This window comes from Leiobunum rupestre, chromosome 10, assembly GCF_980474605.1.
Source record: "Leiobunum rupestre chromosome 10, qqLeiRupe1.1.hap1, whole genome shotgun sequence".
Taxonomy (NCBI): Eukaryota; Metazoa; Arthropoda; class Arachnida; order Opiliones; family Sclerosomatidae; genus Leiobunum; species Leiobunum rupestre.
Window position 1 is genome coordinate 13,775,980 of NC_143393.1, and position 16,653 is coordinate 13,792,632.

A 16,653-nucleotide genomic window follows, 5' to 3' on the forward strand; every position below is an offset into this window, starting at 1 on the left:
AACCTGTAGACTAAAAACTTTTTTTGTGAGTGATTATTTCATGAGACCATTAATTACACAAAACAACTACATTGAAGCCCAGTTCACACTATCCAACTAATTGGGCCACTTAAATGTATCCAACTAATTGTAATCAAGAAAATTGCATAGTGTGAACAGAAATAGCTGGAACCATTGTTACAATATTTCTGTTCACACTATACAATTTTCTTGCTTACAATTAATTGGATACAATTAAGTGGCCCAATTAATTGTATAGTGTGAACTGGGCTTCAGTATACTAGAATTAGGGGCGAAACACGGAGATGAGCTAGATGCGTTAAAAAACGCCTCACAAGTTGTTAAATTTGTACTTACTTATGGCATTAGAAGAATAAAAAACGAAATTCAATAATTCCCTTTTCTTAATAGGCGTAGTCACTTAGAAACACCTAGTTATTGTTAAAACGAATTTCTACACGTAGCTTACTTCTTCCATTTTAGTAACGCACTTTTGATACTAGTTTTGTTTTTTTTATCGAAAAAGATAAGAAACCAAATGCTTAGTAAAAGGAAACAATTGGGTCCAAGGAATAATAGAAAATGCACATTTGCGCGTTTTTCAGGCACATTTTTGACGGCCAATTACTCGGATACAGTTCAATTTAGGAAAACGCTTGTTCGGACCTTTTTCACTCCTTGTTACCCAAAGAGCACGCCTGTAAATTTTTCCAGACTTCTCTGAAACACCCTATATGTAATGTATTTAGCCCGGCACTATATTTTTTCAAAACGTATTTTGGGAGGCTGAAAAGGGATTTACGTTTGCATGACGAAAAGAAACACTACCTTATACTTCTCTTTAAGAAATACATTATCTACTTCTCGTATCATTTAGTTTGAAATATACTACATTGTTGTTGTTCTTTAAGGGCGTCTTAATTGGTCTGCTGTTGGGATTAGGTTTTTGTTTTTGGATAAGCGTTGGTGCCATACTCAACAAAAGACCATTCACGACCCTGCCACTTTTCGATTTCGACTGTAACAACAACACCAACCTAGTTATCGATACTGGATCGAGGGGTTTAAGCAACGCTACTAACGCGTTGGTCAAACGGTAAGACACTCGTTACACTCGTAAACCTACTCCACCTTAAAAATCTTTAATACCACTATATTTAATCAAAAGTACTTGGAAACGCGTCAAATAATTATAGCGCATTTAATTCGTAATTACTTTTAAATTAAAAGGAAACTCAATGACGTTAACCTAACCTTTCTCCTTATTAGTAGGTGTTAAGGAAAAATCTAGTCAGGATTTATTGAAATACCGCGCCTCCTTTTAAATAAAAATACTCTTAATATTGGAACGACCTTTCTCGTATCAAATGTATCAAAGGCGTTATCAAGTATTATTCTTTTGAAAACTTTTGCAGGGAAATATTTCCTTTATATCGTCTATCCTTCATGTGGCATGGGCCAATTGGCTTGGCCATTACGTTCATTTGTGGATTCGTGGCCAGCATTCTCTTAGGTGGGGCGCGCTGTTCTTTTATTTATGGTGGTTGAACATGCGTTGTGATTATTATCATTATTGCCTCTAGTAACGGCAAACGCGGTGGCCTTCGGGTACCGCCGAGTACTTATCGTTTCTTACACCAATTCTTTGTCTTTTTGCCACGAAGGTTCAGCCCGAGATAGAGCTCGTCAGATAGACCCGAGACTCATGAGTGGCTTGTTCCGACAGTCCTCGTTAGAAATCCAGTAAGTAGATTGCCAATTAGTCAAAACAAAACAACAAAACACAGGATTTTGCCATTAATTGATATCCGCGTTTGTAGATTAACGTGCCATAAACATTAGTTACGTAGTTGCGCGTGGCTTAAAAAAATACAGACCAAGAAATTGAAACCGGTAACGATGGTAATCTTTCGAGGAGGGCTATTTTGGCTGTACATTTTAATATTATCTTTAAGACTTCCAAGAATAGTAATAGCTAGAATAGTTTTTTTAAATAGAAAAATTACCCTTTATAAAAAATAATGCCAACATTTTCCGATATTTTTCCGAAGTAGGCGTTATTTTTTGTTAGTTTTCGGAGAAAAGGAATCCAAGGGCTTGGCCTCCAATTTTTGTTTACCAGTAACCTCAGTCACTGACTGGTACTCAGTCAAGTCGCTGCCAATAGATATTTTAGTTATTTATTTTGGGTTTTATCCAAGATATATTTTTCAATTAATAGACCATAATTGAAAAAAAAAGTTTCGTACGAAATTTAACTTTGTATTCCGTTTATTTAATATCTGAATAATTGAACCCGCGCATTCCAGAGTTGGGGGTATATTCTTTTTAGTAACATAAATTTGAAGGACTTTCCCCCGCTGTTACTACAGACTCTTTTTAACCTTAAACTTAACTCATTTTGAATGTTCGCCGGCAAACAGGTCGGTGGCGGACTTAACGACAGAATCGCGACCAATTGAGACGGTGGAGAAAGCACAAATGCTCGAAGCTGTTTCTTTATGATTGTGTCTCTCCCGCTGGAAAGTCTCACCGGATTGCGGTTCTCATTTTGACTCGCCGACAGCGAAACTAGATCGAAATCGACTTAAATTGTCATTATAGATTTAAAAACCTCATAAAAAAAACCAAATCTATCGTGTAGTGAAATTATTTTAATGAAAAAAATCTCGTGTCTAAATCGCGCCTGCTAGATATTATTATAATTAAGTTAAAATTTCTGCGACTGTTAAGCCGGTTTTGACGCGGCCAAAGTTTGGGAATAAATACAATTTCTTTTTTTTGACAAGTTGGATGTTTTTTGTTATCAACAGCGAGTATTTTCATAATCGCAAACTTGTAAATGTCGTTTTAATATCCAAAACGTTAGCGCTATAAAGACGTAAGTTACGCTAAATCCTTTTAAGTGTTACGGTTAAATCATAATTTTCTAAAATTCGGAACGGTAAATTCGCGTGACTCCACGCCAGGAACTTTCTACTTAATTTCGCCTCAAAATAAACAACGGGTCTTTAAAAGAAAATATTTAGGACTGACCCTTCTTATAAAAAGGCCGGCTAACTCGTTTGAAAGTGATAAATTCAAAGGTCTTTTGTCTCGTGATTTGACCTTATTCCGCCGTTTTTTTTTCATTCCGTAATATTTAACTCCGTTGAATATGCCGTATTTAAGGTTAACCGCTTTAGCTTATTGCTCGTTGATATCGCTCAAATTTTGATATAATTACCGCTATTATCAACTGACATATTCGATATCGGGTTGCGCGAATTTTGACGGTCACGAAAAAAAAAAGTTTCGTTCGTTGGTGATTCCCAGCGGTTAACCGTTCGTTCGGCTTAGTTAAGTGCAGGTACTTGCTCAGTTCGGGTCGTTGGATTTTGGTCATCATGGCGAACGACTTGGGCGCGATGGACTTCTTGGCTATTGTGTTTATGTTGGCGCTGTCTTGGAGTGTTGGAATTTACTACGGCTTTCGCGACAGCAAGTCCGCTAGCGGTGACAAAACCAAATTGGCCCGTTACGTTTTGGGCAATTACAAGATGGCCGTACTTCCGGTGGCCTTTTCGCTGGCCGTCACCACCGTTTCCGGTAGTTTGATGGTTGGAGTGGTGGGTGAGGTATATCTTTACGGCGTCCAGTATATGTTTTTCGCCTTGGGCGGGTTTTTAGGACTAGTTATTTCGGGTTTTGTTGTGATACCCGTCTATCGTAAGATTAAGTACGTGAGTATTTACGAGGTATGTATACGCTATTTGTTTACTCAAACTGACTGATTTATTAATGATTTAATTTATTTTTAAGTATTTGGAGAGGCGTTATGATCGAACTATGAGGTTGTTTTTCTCAGTGGTATATATCTTAGCTAAGGTACATTTTGACATTTTTAAATATCGTTCTATAACAATAGGGAATAATTACTTATTTGACTAACAAGTAGAGTACCCGAGGTGTTTATGGCCGATTTTGTTCAAAGTCGGACGTAATGTAGACCTTTATAAGATATTAAATTTCCCAAAAGGAGACGTTGCACTACCCATTCGATTTGCCAGGGCAACCGGAAATATATTTGACCATTTAAAACAAAAACATCTCCATTTAAAAAAGCATGGGATTTTCTCGGTTTCACCATGGACACTGTATCTCTGTCCATGGTTTAACAGGGAGAAAATTTAAAAAAAAACTATAAAATCACGTAATGGGTAATTTCGATCACATTTAGGTAAATTTCAACGAGTTTGGGTAAATTGGAAAAGTTTTGGGTAAAATAAGAAAAAAATACAATTTTTGTTTTAAGTAGTCAAAAACATTTTCGGTTGCCATAGCAAATCTAATGGGTAGTGCAACGTCTCCTTTTGGGAAATTTCATATCTTATATTACATTACGTCCGACTTTGAACAAAATCGGCCATAAACACCTCGGGTACTCTCCTTAGTAATAAGTGCTAGGCCTAGTTTCAGAAAATTTCTTCCCCCCTGTATCCAAAAAGGGTTCCAACATCTTTTTGCCTTCCCCTTTCGTTATCCCCCGGATGATAGCGATGGTCAACTCTTAATTCGCGGTTCTCAAGGGCATTGTAACTGCTGACAAGTTTGACAGCGCTTAAATGTCTGATTTAACTGTATAATTATTTTTGGAAAAGCATTGCCATTTGTGGACAAACGGTATGTTTATGCGTATATTGATACAAAATTTATTGTAGTTATTGAACGTAAGTCAATGTTCTATCAATAGAGGGGTTACGAGGAGAAGCAAAAATGATAATTGAACTAGTGTTGTTAATTTTCCGGAAAAATAAAATGCGGAAAAATGTCCGGAAAATTGCCGCAAATCGGAAAAATAAAAAAATGAAACATAAATTACATTTAAGGGGTTTTTAAGGTTTTTAACTTTTTATCGATATAAAATGTCTAATAACAGTAAACATACTACAAAACATTAATAGTGTTACATTGTTAATCAGTTTAAAGCTAGTCTAGAGGTTTAGTTTTACTTTCAGATTCGAAAAAATTCCGCTTTATTTAAATTTGCAAACAATAGTTAGACTAATCATGGAATGAAAACGTTTTTCGGAAAAATACGGAAAATATTCCGGAAAAAATGCCTCGGTCATTTTCCGGAAAATTTTCTTACAACACTAATTTGAACCCTTTTACCAATAAGGGGGCTGAACTTAGGCCTTTAATCCACGCTTTTCATTCATTTTAACTCAATTTTTAGATGATATTCAGTTCCGTGGCTCTTTACGTCCCTGCAATATGTATTTCTACCCTCACCGAAGTTAGTTTACTTAAAATATTTAATTTAAATTATTCTTTAATTGCGATTTTTACATCTTTTAATAAGGTTCCCCAATGGGTTTCCATCGCAGTGGCTGGACTCGTATGCGTCTGTTATTGCGTTTCAGTACGTATATTATCACTAATGTATTCACAATTATCATAAGTAACAAAATAAACATAAGTATGGCACAGAACAAATTCGATTAATGATAGTCTGTCGTGGAGTGATTGCGAAATAGGAAGTTTCCGAACAGGAAACTCATTCCTTCCTACTCTTTCCGTTGGCAAAATAGTTGGTTCGTTTTATGGCGAGAAATACGAGCGTACACGCGTTTAGGTTTGAAATTCTAAAAAAACTAACTTCTGAAATGGAGCCAGTGTTTGTAATAGTTATTTTTATCTGTCGATTCAATAATTGATCATTATTTTCCAAAAGTAAGCGTTATTTACACTTTTGAAAGCATTTCGATTTTCAATAGGCCTCGGCTGGTCCGTCGAAAAGACTGGCGGCGGACCGTCGATGATTTTCCGGGCTTCCTTTAAATACTAGGAGAGCGGAAAGTTGTCAGTCCGTCGGTAGGTAATGGTTTACGTTGTCAATGGCGAAACAGACTATCATTAAAAAATTTGCATTGGGTGAATAGGAAGTGTCATACTGATGTTAATTATGCGGGGGCGAGACTGTACGCTACACCCAGGCATGGTCCCTATTGCGTAGCGGAAATTAAACCACGTCTATGGTGAGAGCTAGAGAGCACTGATGGCGTAGCTACAGTATTGCCACACGCCAGGGAAGTAAGGGAATTTAAAAATGGACCAAAAAAGTCAGGGAAATGTCAGGGAATTATAATAATTTGTAAAAAGTCAGGGAAAAATCGGGGAATTCAGTTTAATCTTGACACTTTTTTTAAAGTCATTTTACTGTAGATCTATGGCAAATTCTGCTATTATTATTTAGATCCTTGAAAGGTTGTTTAACTTTGAAATAACATTTGTACTGAAATATAAGTTTATTTAATTTATTAATTTCTGATAAATATAAAAGTTAAAAACTCTAATTTCGGCCTTAAAAAGTCAGCAAAAATTACTTAAAATGGCCAGGGAAAACACGAAATAGTCAGGGAATTGGAATATGATAATATTGTGGAAACCTAATACACCGATTCCTCAATGGCTATTCTCTGACCAATAGGAAAGCGGTCACATCGTAGTAAGGCGATAAATCTACTTTCTATATTCATACTTTTTTGATTTGATTAGAGTTCATTTTTGTATTCATTGAACGCAATGGTTTAAAAAACAATTAGAGCCGATACAAAAAAATGTTTTTCGAATTGGGATCGGAGATGGAAATTTGACGCAATTTCCTCGATGGGGTTGATACGTTCAAGGTTATTTCTAATGTTTCAACCTTAATTATTCCACGCTTTCTCGGGGCACTCTACTGGGCCACTAATTACTACATTGGCTCATACAACGAAATTCCGCTCTTATGAAATTATTACTGTAAAGGGAATTTTATAGACGCTAATGGCATATTTCTGTTATAAATAAACCTTGGAATTGGAGGAAATAATGATTACACTAGTCGTGTTGTTTTTGTAATTTCTAGGGTGGAATTAAAGCCGTAATCTGGACCGACGTGATTCAAGCTTTTTTTATGATACTTTGCAATTGTCTGATTATTGTTTTGGGTACGGCACGCGTTGGTGGCTTGCAAAATGTCTGGAACGCTAATGTCGAAGGCAATAGGATTTGGCATATTACGTAAGTATTTCGCTTTAAGTCGGTATTCGGTAAGAATTTTCAAATGCGCTAATCGTACGTTTTCGCTTTTAGCTTAACCGAAGATGCCCATACCAGATATTCCATTTGGTCGCTCATCTTTGGGGCACTTATTGTTTATATGAATGCCATGAGCGCTGGTCAAGCTGCTGGTCAAAGAATACTTAGCGTTCGCGGATTGAGACAAGCTCAAAGGTATGGTTGAATTTGTTTTATTAATTCATGTCAGGAATCCATACTTCTACTTGGAATGCTTATTTTCGTCTCGATGTGGCTGGTGGATTTTTGGACGTAACTATGTTAACTTAAAGGGCCCCACCGTCAAAGCCGTCAGAGTGATCTTGCCATACGCGATACGCCTGGATAAGCGAGAGATCATGAAAATTAGCTGATTGTAACCTCTTTGTCAACCCATCTAGTGCCACGTTCTTGGGAGGATTGCTCATTTTCGGCTTAATAACGGTCATCATTTGGACTGGCGTCGTCATCTACGCTAACGTGTCGGACTGTGATCCTCTCCTTCGTCCAGACATTTCGAGAGTGAAGTCACCGGATCAGGTACCGTAGAAAATGAGTAGGCCCCAACCCCTAAACACACTCGGTAAGGTAGCCTACATTTTGTAAGTGGGGGTGTCTGAGTGGCTAACACTTTCGCGAGAAAACTCGGAACAGCTCCTTTCAAGTACAGTTTGCAAGTTCTCTATACCCCACAGGTTAAAGGGGTTTTTATCCCAAAAATTTGTTGAGGTTAACGGTAATAGTTAGTGTAGCGAGCTGTTGGCTCACGTGGCTTGAAGGGTTTGTCATCACCATTCTTCGCATCGTCACCCGGGAACCTGAATAAATGGCTTTAAAAGTCGCTTGATGACTTAGGCCTAAGTTGTTGCCTTGGGTAGTATCCTAGCTGATAATTTATTTTTGTACCTAAAAGTGCTTTTTCTCAATTTAATCAAAAATCGACTATAAAAATCGTACAATTTTAGATTCTGATCTATGGCATGGCTCTAATTTTGGAGCAACCCGGTTTGAAAGGCTTGGCTTTGGCCGGAATCTTCAGCGGTTCCTTGAGTACTTTCTCGTCGTACATCAACTCGTTCGCGACCTTGACCATGGAGGACTTTATTCGACCGACCTTGAAAAAACACGGGAAAATTCTGTCTGACAACAAAAGTTTGATTCTCTGCAAATTTCTGAGTAAGGCGACCCATTTTACGCGTATACGACAAACCAAAGTAACAGCCTTCTCAATGCAGCCTGTCTTTACGGGTTTATCTGCATCATTTTGGCTTTTTTGGTCCCTTTCATGGGTGGAGTTATCAAAGCCGGTATTCAAATCACAGGGGCCACTGGAGGGCCTCTCTTGGCCGTGATATTTTTGGGTGTTTTCACTCGTACCGCCAACAAAAGGGTACGTAGATAAATTAAACATTCATTCAGTTAAACGTCTTAGTCGCGTTATTTATATTCTTTGATAGTTTACGGTTTCAATATCAAGGTTAATGTTCTTTACCCTTGACGCGAATTGCAGGGCGTCTTATTAGGCCTCATTTTTGGTCTGTCCTTCAATTTGTGGTTGAGCGTCGGCAGTACGCTACATAAGACGCGGTTCACGACCCTTCCCCTGACTGACCGTGGATGTCCAGCGGTCGCTAACGTGACGGACTGGCAAATTAACGCGAGTACGTTAAATGTAACGATGAATGTCTCGACGCCATCTCCATCTTTCGGAATTGGTCAATTCAACGAAACCGAAGTCGAATTTACGGACAACTCGCCAATTGAGAAGTAAGTACAACCATAGATTCTTACACCTAGGAGTAACAAACACAAGGGGAACGTAGCTAGCCTTTAAACACGCTAATACAGTGTTGTGTACAAATTTCATTGGACGTTTTACGGGCGGGGGGGAAGACAATTTCCGAATTTTCCCCTTCCGACGGCAACAGGCGCTAAAGCGTCTAGCCAATGAAAACTGTACCCAAGAAAATACACGACTTTTGACGGGTTGCGTTCTCCTTGTGTGGGGTGCTGCGTTTGTTGCTCTTAACTTAGACATTCCAAGTACTTTTTCCCCATTAGAAGCGATGTCTTCCCGTTCTTCAGCATATCGTTCATGTGGCAAGGTCCTATTGGCTTCGTCTTAACTCTGTTGATGGGCTACATTACTAGTCGAATTATAAGTAAGTGTCACTCTGCACTCGAACGCGAATGTAATCCATTTCAAGGCTATCGGGTCAGTGTCCCGCGTATCTTGTAGACACGTTTATTGTCACATCTCGTATCTGCGTTAAAAAACTGTTCAAAGCGTGTTAAGTTACTCCAGATATCTTTGAAATTTTGTGGATATGGACTCGATCGTCTTTCGGGGCGCAAAAAACTCATAATTCCTTAGAAATTGTCCAGATAAGATTGTCATTTATTTCTAAACCGGTCAAAAGGGCATCGTAAAATTGACTCGTGCAGTTTTTTAAGTACAATTTTCGTCTTGTTAGTGAGCGTACCTGGCCGATTTCCCAAGGATAAACATTTTGTAACGAGAAACATTTTGTTTTAACAGCGATATTTCGAAGGCCATTTTATAAAAAAATTTCAAATAAAAACGTTTCTATATTTTGTAATATTTCCCCGAGGAAATTAAAAAAACTTCCAGAGAGCCTGCTATTGAAATTTTGAAATATTCTGGTTCTGACTTTCTGCATGGTGTAAATTTTAAATTAAAAAAAAACTCAGGCTCTGACTTTCAGGATAATGAAAATAATAAATTTAAAGAAATTCTAGCTCTGGCTTTGAGCATGATGAAAATTTGTCATTTCTAAATATTTTGGCTCTGGCTTTGAAAACGATGAAATTTTTAAATTTTAGAATATTATGGCTTTAGTTTTCAGCATGATTAAAATTATTTTTTTAATATTTGGCTCTGGCTTTGAGCATGATGAAAATTTTCAATTTTAAAATATTTTTCTCAGGCTTTGAACATGATGATTATTTTAAATTAAAAAAATAATGGGCTCTGGCTTTGAGCATGATGAAAATTTGCAATTTTAAAAAAAATGGGTTATAACTTTTAAGTATGATGAAAATTAGAAATTTGAAAATATTCTGGCGATGGCTTTGAGCATAATGAAATTAATTTTAAAATATTTTAGCTCGGGCTTGGAGCATGATGGAATTTTAAAATAGCTTAGCTCTGGATTTCAGTATGATTAGAATTTGAAATTTTTAAATATTCAGGCTTTGGCTTTCAACTAGGAGCAACAACGGGTGTGTTTGTTGCAATCTACTCAGGTACCAAATAAACGGTATTAAATTTATCTGAACTTAAAATTAACGTGTTCTCTAGCGTGCTCTCCACATGTATAGGGAAATATTTATTAACGCGAAAATTTATATTAAATTTTATCTAAAGTTGTAAGCTTATTTAAAACTTACAAAACTATCACTAATCCTTTTTATTTATAATCAAGATTTAAAAACAACTAAACCTAACGAGATAGACCCAAGACTGCTAAGCGACTGGATCAAAACGCACGCAGAAAAAATGTAAGATTATTAGCATTAGTCTATTAATACCGGTTGATTCCAGAAGTCAGTGGTTGGAAATTCCCTTTCCCCTATCCTGGAAAAACTGGCTTCCCCTACGTCATAACGTCGGCTGTTCAGTCATTTTCCCTTAAAGGAGTCCAAACTAAATCCAAAAAACGTCTGCTAAAAGGAGCTACGACTTGTTTTAGCGTAATTAGCGCCAATCGCTAGGGCCGGATTAAAGCAACTGTCGGCTCTATCATTGCCACCTGTATAATGATAAGGCCCTTATTATTAGAGATGGCCATGAATTTAGACGATTCTTCGAAAAAACGACTTTACTGGAGAGCGTGGTGCCATCTATTAATGGCAAAGGAAGCTAAAATTCAAAATAGCGAAACGATAACGTCGTCAGATAACCATTTATAATTATTGTAATTAGACAACTTATACTCTACAGAGTGGACTTAAACCTAAATTATATCCCATTTAAAATATATTGTAAAAAAACTATAATTTAAGTTATTGTCAAATTTACAAACGAGCCAATCAACGCGAGGGGTACTTTTACGTTCCGCCTTTTGGGTCGAAATGTAACGTAAGCATCTTGTTTGGATTTCGACGCTGTTGGAAATAGAGCTAATTCACGTCGAGCCGACACTTGCTTTAACGGCCGTTGAGACCCTAACCTTGATAGTAATTCGAGGCTCCACTAACTTAACGAAAAATATTTATTAATATATTATTTTACCATTACAAATTATACATAATTTTATATTTGAAAGTCTTTTGGTTATTTTTTTAATAGCAAAATCATCAAATGACAAAGATCTCAGTTTCTTCTGATTCTATGCTGAGCAATTTGTATTTATCATACACAAAAACAAACGTTTTAGAATGGATCCTGAGAAAGCAGTTTGTATTTTATCGCGAATGAGGTTTCCACCAGTCGCTTGAACCCTTCTGGATTAAATTTACTAAACACTATAGTAATTCAGCTATTCTCATTTGCGGTTGGAGTTATACTATCGCCGAAAAACCCTTTTTTCGTTATTTTTCTTTTAGAGGTAGTTTTGCTCCTCTTTAACTTCCATTTCGTCAAATCATTCTCTCATGTCCTTTAGAAACGACAAAACTGAAAAGAGTAGCTTGGCGCGTGTACTTAGCGAAATTTTTGGGTGTGGAATCACTTAACTCGTTTTTCGAAATTTGTCTAAAACACGATCCCAGAATATAAGCATAAAAATAAATTTTAAATTTCATAATTTATGAAAAATAGGCTTTCGCAACTCTCCTCGCACCCCCTTTTTCCTCGTTATCATCGTGTATTTTTTGTAGACATTAAATAAAAATGTCCTATAGACTTCATCCGGCTGACCTTGGATTAATAATAGTAGTTCCTACCTGCATGGATATATCACTTGGAAAAAAACCTGACCATCAAATGGCTTTGGCAACTGCAGCGCCGCTTGGGCGGAGTTAGCGGAGAATTTCCGAAACTCCCGTAACTCGGAGCCTTCTACAATGCAAAACCCGTAACAAATACTTAGCAAATGTACGCGGAACTAGAAAGTGATATATCGAGGTAGGAACTACTATTATTTATCCAAGTGCTGACGTTGACTTCGAATGAGCTTCCCAAACAACGTTTCGTTAAAGCAGAAAATAAATTATTGTATAATCCCAAAAACATTTAAACTGTATATAATCAACCCTCCAACTAGATTCAATGAGTGACTAGCGCGTAAAATATAAGTAGAGTATTTATTTAAATCACAGATTCCTTTCTGCATCCCTGTATACTTCTCGGCATTGTTGGATGCATTTGTCGATGGACTGCCCTCAACATTTACTAAAGTCCATCTGACAAACATTACTGAGGTACTCAAATAAAGTAACTCAATGACTTGGTTGGCCATGGTTTCACCCCTATGACCTTCTAGCTTCAGAAACGTTAGAAACGGCTCAGTAGTGGGGTGGCGGAGTGGTTAACACTTTCGCCTCGCAGCCAGAGGAGCCGGGTTTGATCCCAGCTTGGGGCACTAGGTGAAAACTCGGACCCCCTCCTACAGCGCTGAGTTTGCAAGTTCTCTCCCCACTTGTTTAAGTGGTTTTCCCCGAGCTCTTCGGTTTACCCTTCTATTAAAACTTGTTGAGGTTAATGGTAATAGTTAGTGTAGGGAGCTGTTGGCTCGCGTGGCATGAAGGGCTTGCCGCCACCCTCCTACCCATTGTAACCCGGCCACCTGCATTAATGGCTTTAAAAGTCGCTTGATGACTTAAGCCCCAAGATGGTTCCTTGGGTATTAGCCTAGCTGATTACTATTACCAAAAACGTATATATGTATAAGAACCAGGGGCGTAGGAACGTACTAGAAGTTGGAGGGGGCACAGGGAAACGAAATGGGGTCTGGAGAATGGTTTTGAATTTTTAATGGAGTGTAGCTTCTCCGAATGCATGTGAACTTTTTACTACTATGCAAATTGGCGGGAAATGACTTAAATTTAAACACAGTTGAGGTTCTATAAGCTTTATTTGCTTTTAAAATGGAAAATTTTAGCCTTTTGAAGTTTTCAACTGACCAAAATGTTGAAGGGGGCAATAACATTAGTTGCCCCTCCCAGCAAAATTCTAGTTCCTACGCCCCTGATAAGAACGTTGAACGATCAAATTGGCGCCTGGTGCTAAAGGTAAAACCGTTTCTAGTTCAAGCGCGCGCTGCACGCGGATTTTAGGGCGGAGTTATTCTGAAACCGATTGCATCATGCCTTTTGTTAAATTTTCTTATACATATATACGTTCTTGCTATTAAAAAGAGTGTAACACTCTTTTTAGAAACGTTTACTGGGCGGCGCCGCCATTATCGTACAGGCAACCGACGGCGACGAGCAAGAGCTCTACGGCTCTTCCGCATAAATTTCATCCCCCCAAAACCGGTTTTTTCATCACCCTCCCCGTAGACTGTAAGGTAATGGCGGTCGATTGGGGAGGCGCGTTTAAGAGTCTATATGGCGACAATAACGGTCAATTGAGCTACGTTTGAAAGATCCATTGTGGGAGATAGTTGCCTCGAATTGCAAGATTAATTTTAATGGAGTCAAGGAAAGTTGGACAACAAGCTTGTTGTTTGGCAAATTCTTAGTACAGTCAATTGCGTTATTTTAACGCTTTGGGCCTTTGGAAACTTTAAGGCCCCTTCCAGTATGAGGCCCAAAGCTGCAGCTTACTTAGCGTGTTCGGTAATCCGGCACTGCAATCGGTGGGAGCGTCTAAGTCATCAAGCCATTAAGTTCATACTCCCTTTAAGGTGGGAAAGTGGTAGATCAGATGACAAAACAGTCGACGTTATGACGTAGGGGAACTGGGTCTTTTAAAGATATTTTAGGGAATATAACCTCGGGTATTTGATGTGGAACACCAACGTTTGCAGCTCTGGCTTTAAATATGTTTTGCGCCACTGTACAGGGAAATTAGAAAAATTGAATGGTCTTCCATAAAGATTGCTTTGCGGGTTATATTCCCTTTAGGGACTGTTAGGGCACCAACTTTTGGAATGGACCTTCTATTTACATAATTAATTATTAAATTAACGCCTATTTGCAGTGTGATTGGATCTTTTGAAAGAGTGTCTACTTGTACGCCACTGTACGATGTCAGCTCATCTTCCAAAAGCGAAGACGAAAAGCTAAAAGATGACAACGGTGATAGTTTATCCTGAGCAGACAATGTCAGTTTATGGAGAAATGCGTTAATTTTACTCACTGTTTAAATTTTATAGTTGTTTTTATTTCTGTTATAATAAATGCAAAAAATAGGCATTTTACACCTATTTCCAATTTCAATTGTTTTCCACATGTTATCAGAAGATTTATAATAACCCCTTGCGGAGGGGAAGTATGAAATCTCACTGTCGCCATCTTTCAAATGAGAAGAGCGTACGCGAAAGAGGTTAACGGTAATAGCAAAGAGTATAAAAACTACGTAACCTAGAGATATAATGACGGTCGAAAGCAGTAAAGGAAGTTGTAGCAACCGGGGGGGGGGGAAGGCACTCAGTGAATTTGTACTTCAAATTTCGGTACCGCAGCGCCACTACGGCAGTTTTAAGTGGCAATCATTTTGATTTAGTTCAACATTCTTGAAAATTCCTTAAGGACTTGGCTACCTTTAGGACTTGGCAACGGTAGAGAACAAACGCCTTATTCTTCACTTTTTGAAAATAAACACCGAAACAACGAATCCACAAATTCTTACTAAAAAAATCACGAAACAGTAACCAATTACTGTCACTTTTTTGAATTGACAGATATTAGACAATTAAATATCCAAAATGCCAAATTTAGCACCTCCGCAACACCGTAACTGCCATTTTTCTCCGGTATTATTATTTATTGTACTAAAAACTGCCGTAGTGGCGCTGCGGTACCGAAATTTGAAGTGCAAATTCACTGAGTGCCTTCCCCCCGGTTGCTACAACTTCCTTTACTGCTTTCGACCGTCATTATATCTCTAGGTTACATAGTTTTTATACTCTTTGGTAATAGCTTATGGTAATAGTTAGTTTAGGGAGCTGTTGGCTCGCGTGGCACGAAGGGCTTTTCACCAACCTCCTAGCCTCTTATATTAGCGTAGCTAATTATTACAATCGCTACCTGAGTGCCAAGCCGAGATACGTTACTTTTGAAAGAAATTCGAAATAAGAATTTTATGGTTTTTACATAAAATGGACTTAAAGCAACTGTCGGCCCCTATCATTGCCACCTGTGTAATGATAAGGCCCTTTTTATTAGAGATGAATAAAGACGATTCTTCTAAATAACGACTTTACTGGGGAGTGCGGTGCCATCTATTAACGGCAAAGGAAGCTAAAATTCAAAATAGCAGGAGTTCGATTTATAATTATTATAATTTGACAACTTATACGCTACTTAGTGGAATTTTAACCTGAATTATAAATACCATTTAAAATATATTGGTAAAAATTAATATAATTTAAACATGGATAGTAGATTTTAGAGGATCGGTAAAAAGCCTGGTTTTTAGCCCCCGTAAACCAATCACACTAAGGGAGTCGGCCAAGGTTATTTGAAAAAAAAAAAAAACAAGTATCGCTAAGAGTGGACGATACTGTTCGAAAAAAGAAAAAAGATAAACACGAAGTACATTTTTACGCCAAAAGGTATTTTTTCACGTTTTAATAGATTAAATATGATATACTAAATATCAGTTGATAGTTTTTATTGAATTAAAAAACCAAAATTACGTAACAATATCAACCGCATTAGATTGCCATTTTGAAATTTTAAGATCACGTGGTACAAACGACCTTGCAAGACTCCCTCGGAGTCTCTCGAGCTGATTGATACGCGGGGAGAAATAAAATGCACTGTGGAAGGGTATCGAAAACCTGTCCTCTTAATTTACTGTCCATGAGTTAAATTATTGATACATAACGAGCCAATCAACGCGACTGGTATTTTTACGTCCCGCCTATTGGGTCGAAATGTAGCGTAAGCATCTTGTTTGGATTTCGACGCTGGCGGCATCTGTTGAAAAAAGAGCTACTTCACGTCGAGGCGACACTTGCTTTAATAATTATTTTTCTATTACTTCATATGTTCAATGTAAAAATCGTTCATTAGGCGGCGACACTTATGACCAAAATTTAAACTACGCTTGAAGCCTATAGATCCAGATCAGTTTCAATAAAATTGAATTCCTAAAACGTAGTTTGAATAATTCAGCTTTGGTAAATTGTTCGTTTTAGTTGTTAAGGGTAATTTTAGCATTTTATTAAAAGTAACAGTAACCGTGCCAAAATTTTATTTTCTAAATAATGTATTCGCGACGCTATTCTCGTTATCGTTATTCGTAAATTTGACTTTATAAATAATGATACTTGAATAAAAATACAGGGTGTTTCAAAAGGTTATGCCAAAATGTTAAGGGGGTGAGTCAACAGAGCGCCAGATTGCTTCAAAGTGTGGCCTACTAGCCCCTGGAAGTAGGCTGAAACAAGCGCGATACTAAGCAGCAGGGACTTTAAATACTGTTTAAGTTTACTT

General features: G+C 37.6%; 2 protein-coding genes across 3 annotated transcripts in view; both read left to right on the plus strand.

The window, feature by feature from the left end:
• Positions 1-2,984, plus strand: part of LOC149924466 (putative sodium-dependent multivitamin transporter) — a 19,556-nt gene extending 16,572 nt beyond the window's left edge. The window contains exons 10-13 of one of the 2 annotated variants that reach the window (XM_090160084.1): positions 912-1,096; positions 1,416-1,513; positions 1,665-1,743; positions 2,424-2,984. In XM_090160084.1, coding sequence (XP_090016210.1) covers positions 912-1,096; positions 1,416-1,513; positions 1,665-1,743; positions 2,424-2,505 — 444 coding nt within the window. In that variant the 3' untranslated portion in view covers positions 2,506-2,984. The remainder of the gene's footprint in view (positions 1-911; positions 1,097-1,415; positions 1,514-1,664; positions 1,744-2,423) is intronic. The other variant, XR_016476870.1, reaches the window with a different exon arrangement.
• Positions 2,703-14,375, plus strand: LOC149924467 (sodium-coupled monocarboxylate transporter 1-like). The gene is made up of 13 exons (XM_090160082.1): positions 2,703-3,737; positions 3,802-3,867; positions 5,219-5,278; positions 5,345-5,404; positions 6,893-7,047; positions 7,120-7,260; positions 7,485-7,623; positions 8,049-8,259; positions 8,319-8,473; positions 8,594-8,850; positions 9,145-9,245; positions 10,530-10,605; positions 14,192-14,375. The coding sequence occupies exons 1-13, from the start codon at positions 3,387-3,389 to the stop codon at positions 14,304-14,306; spliced, it is 1,887 nt and encodes a 628-aa protein (XP_090016208.1). The 5' UTR covers positions 2,703-3,386; the 3' UTR covers positions 14,307-14,375.
• Positions 14,376-16,653: the final 2,278 nt, after the last annotated feature.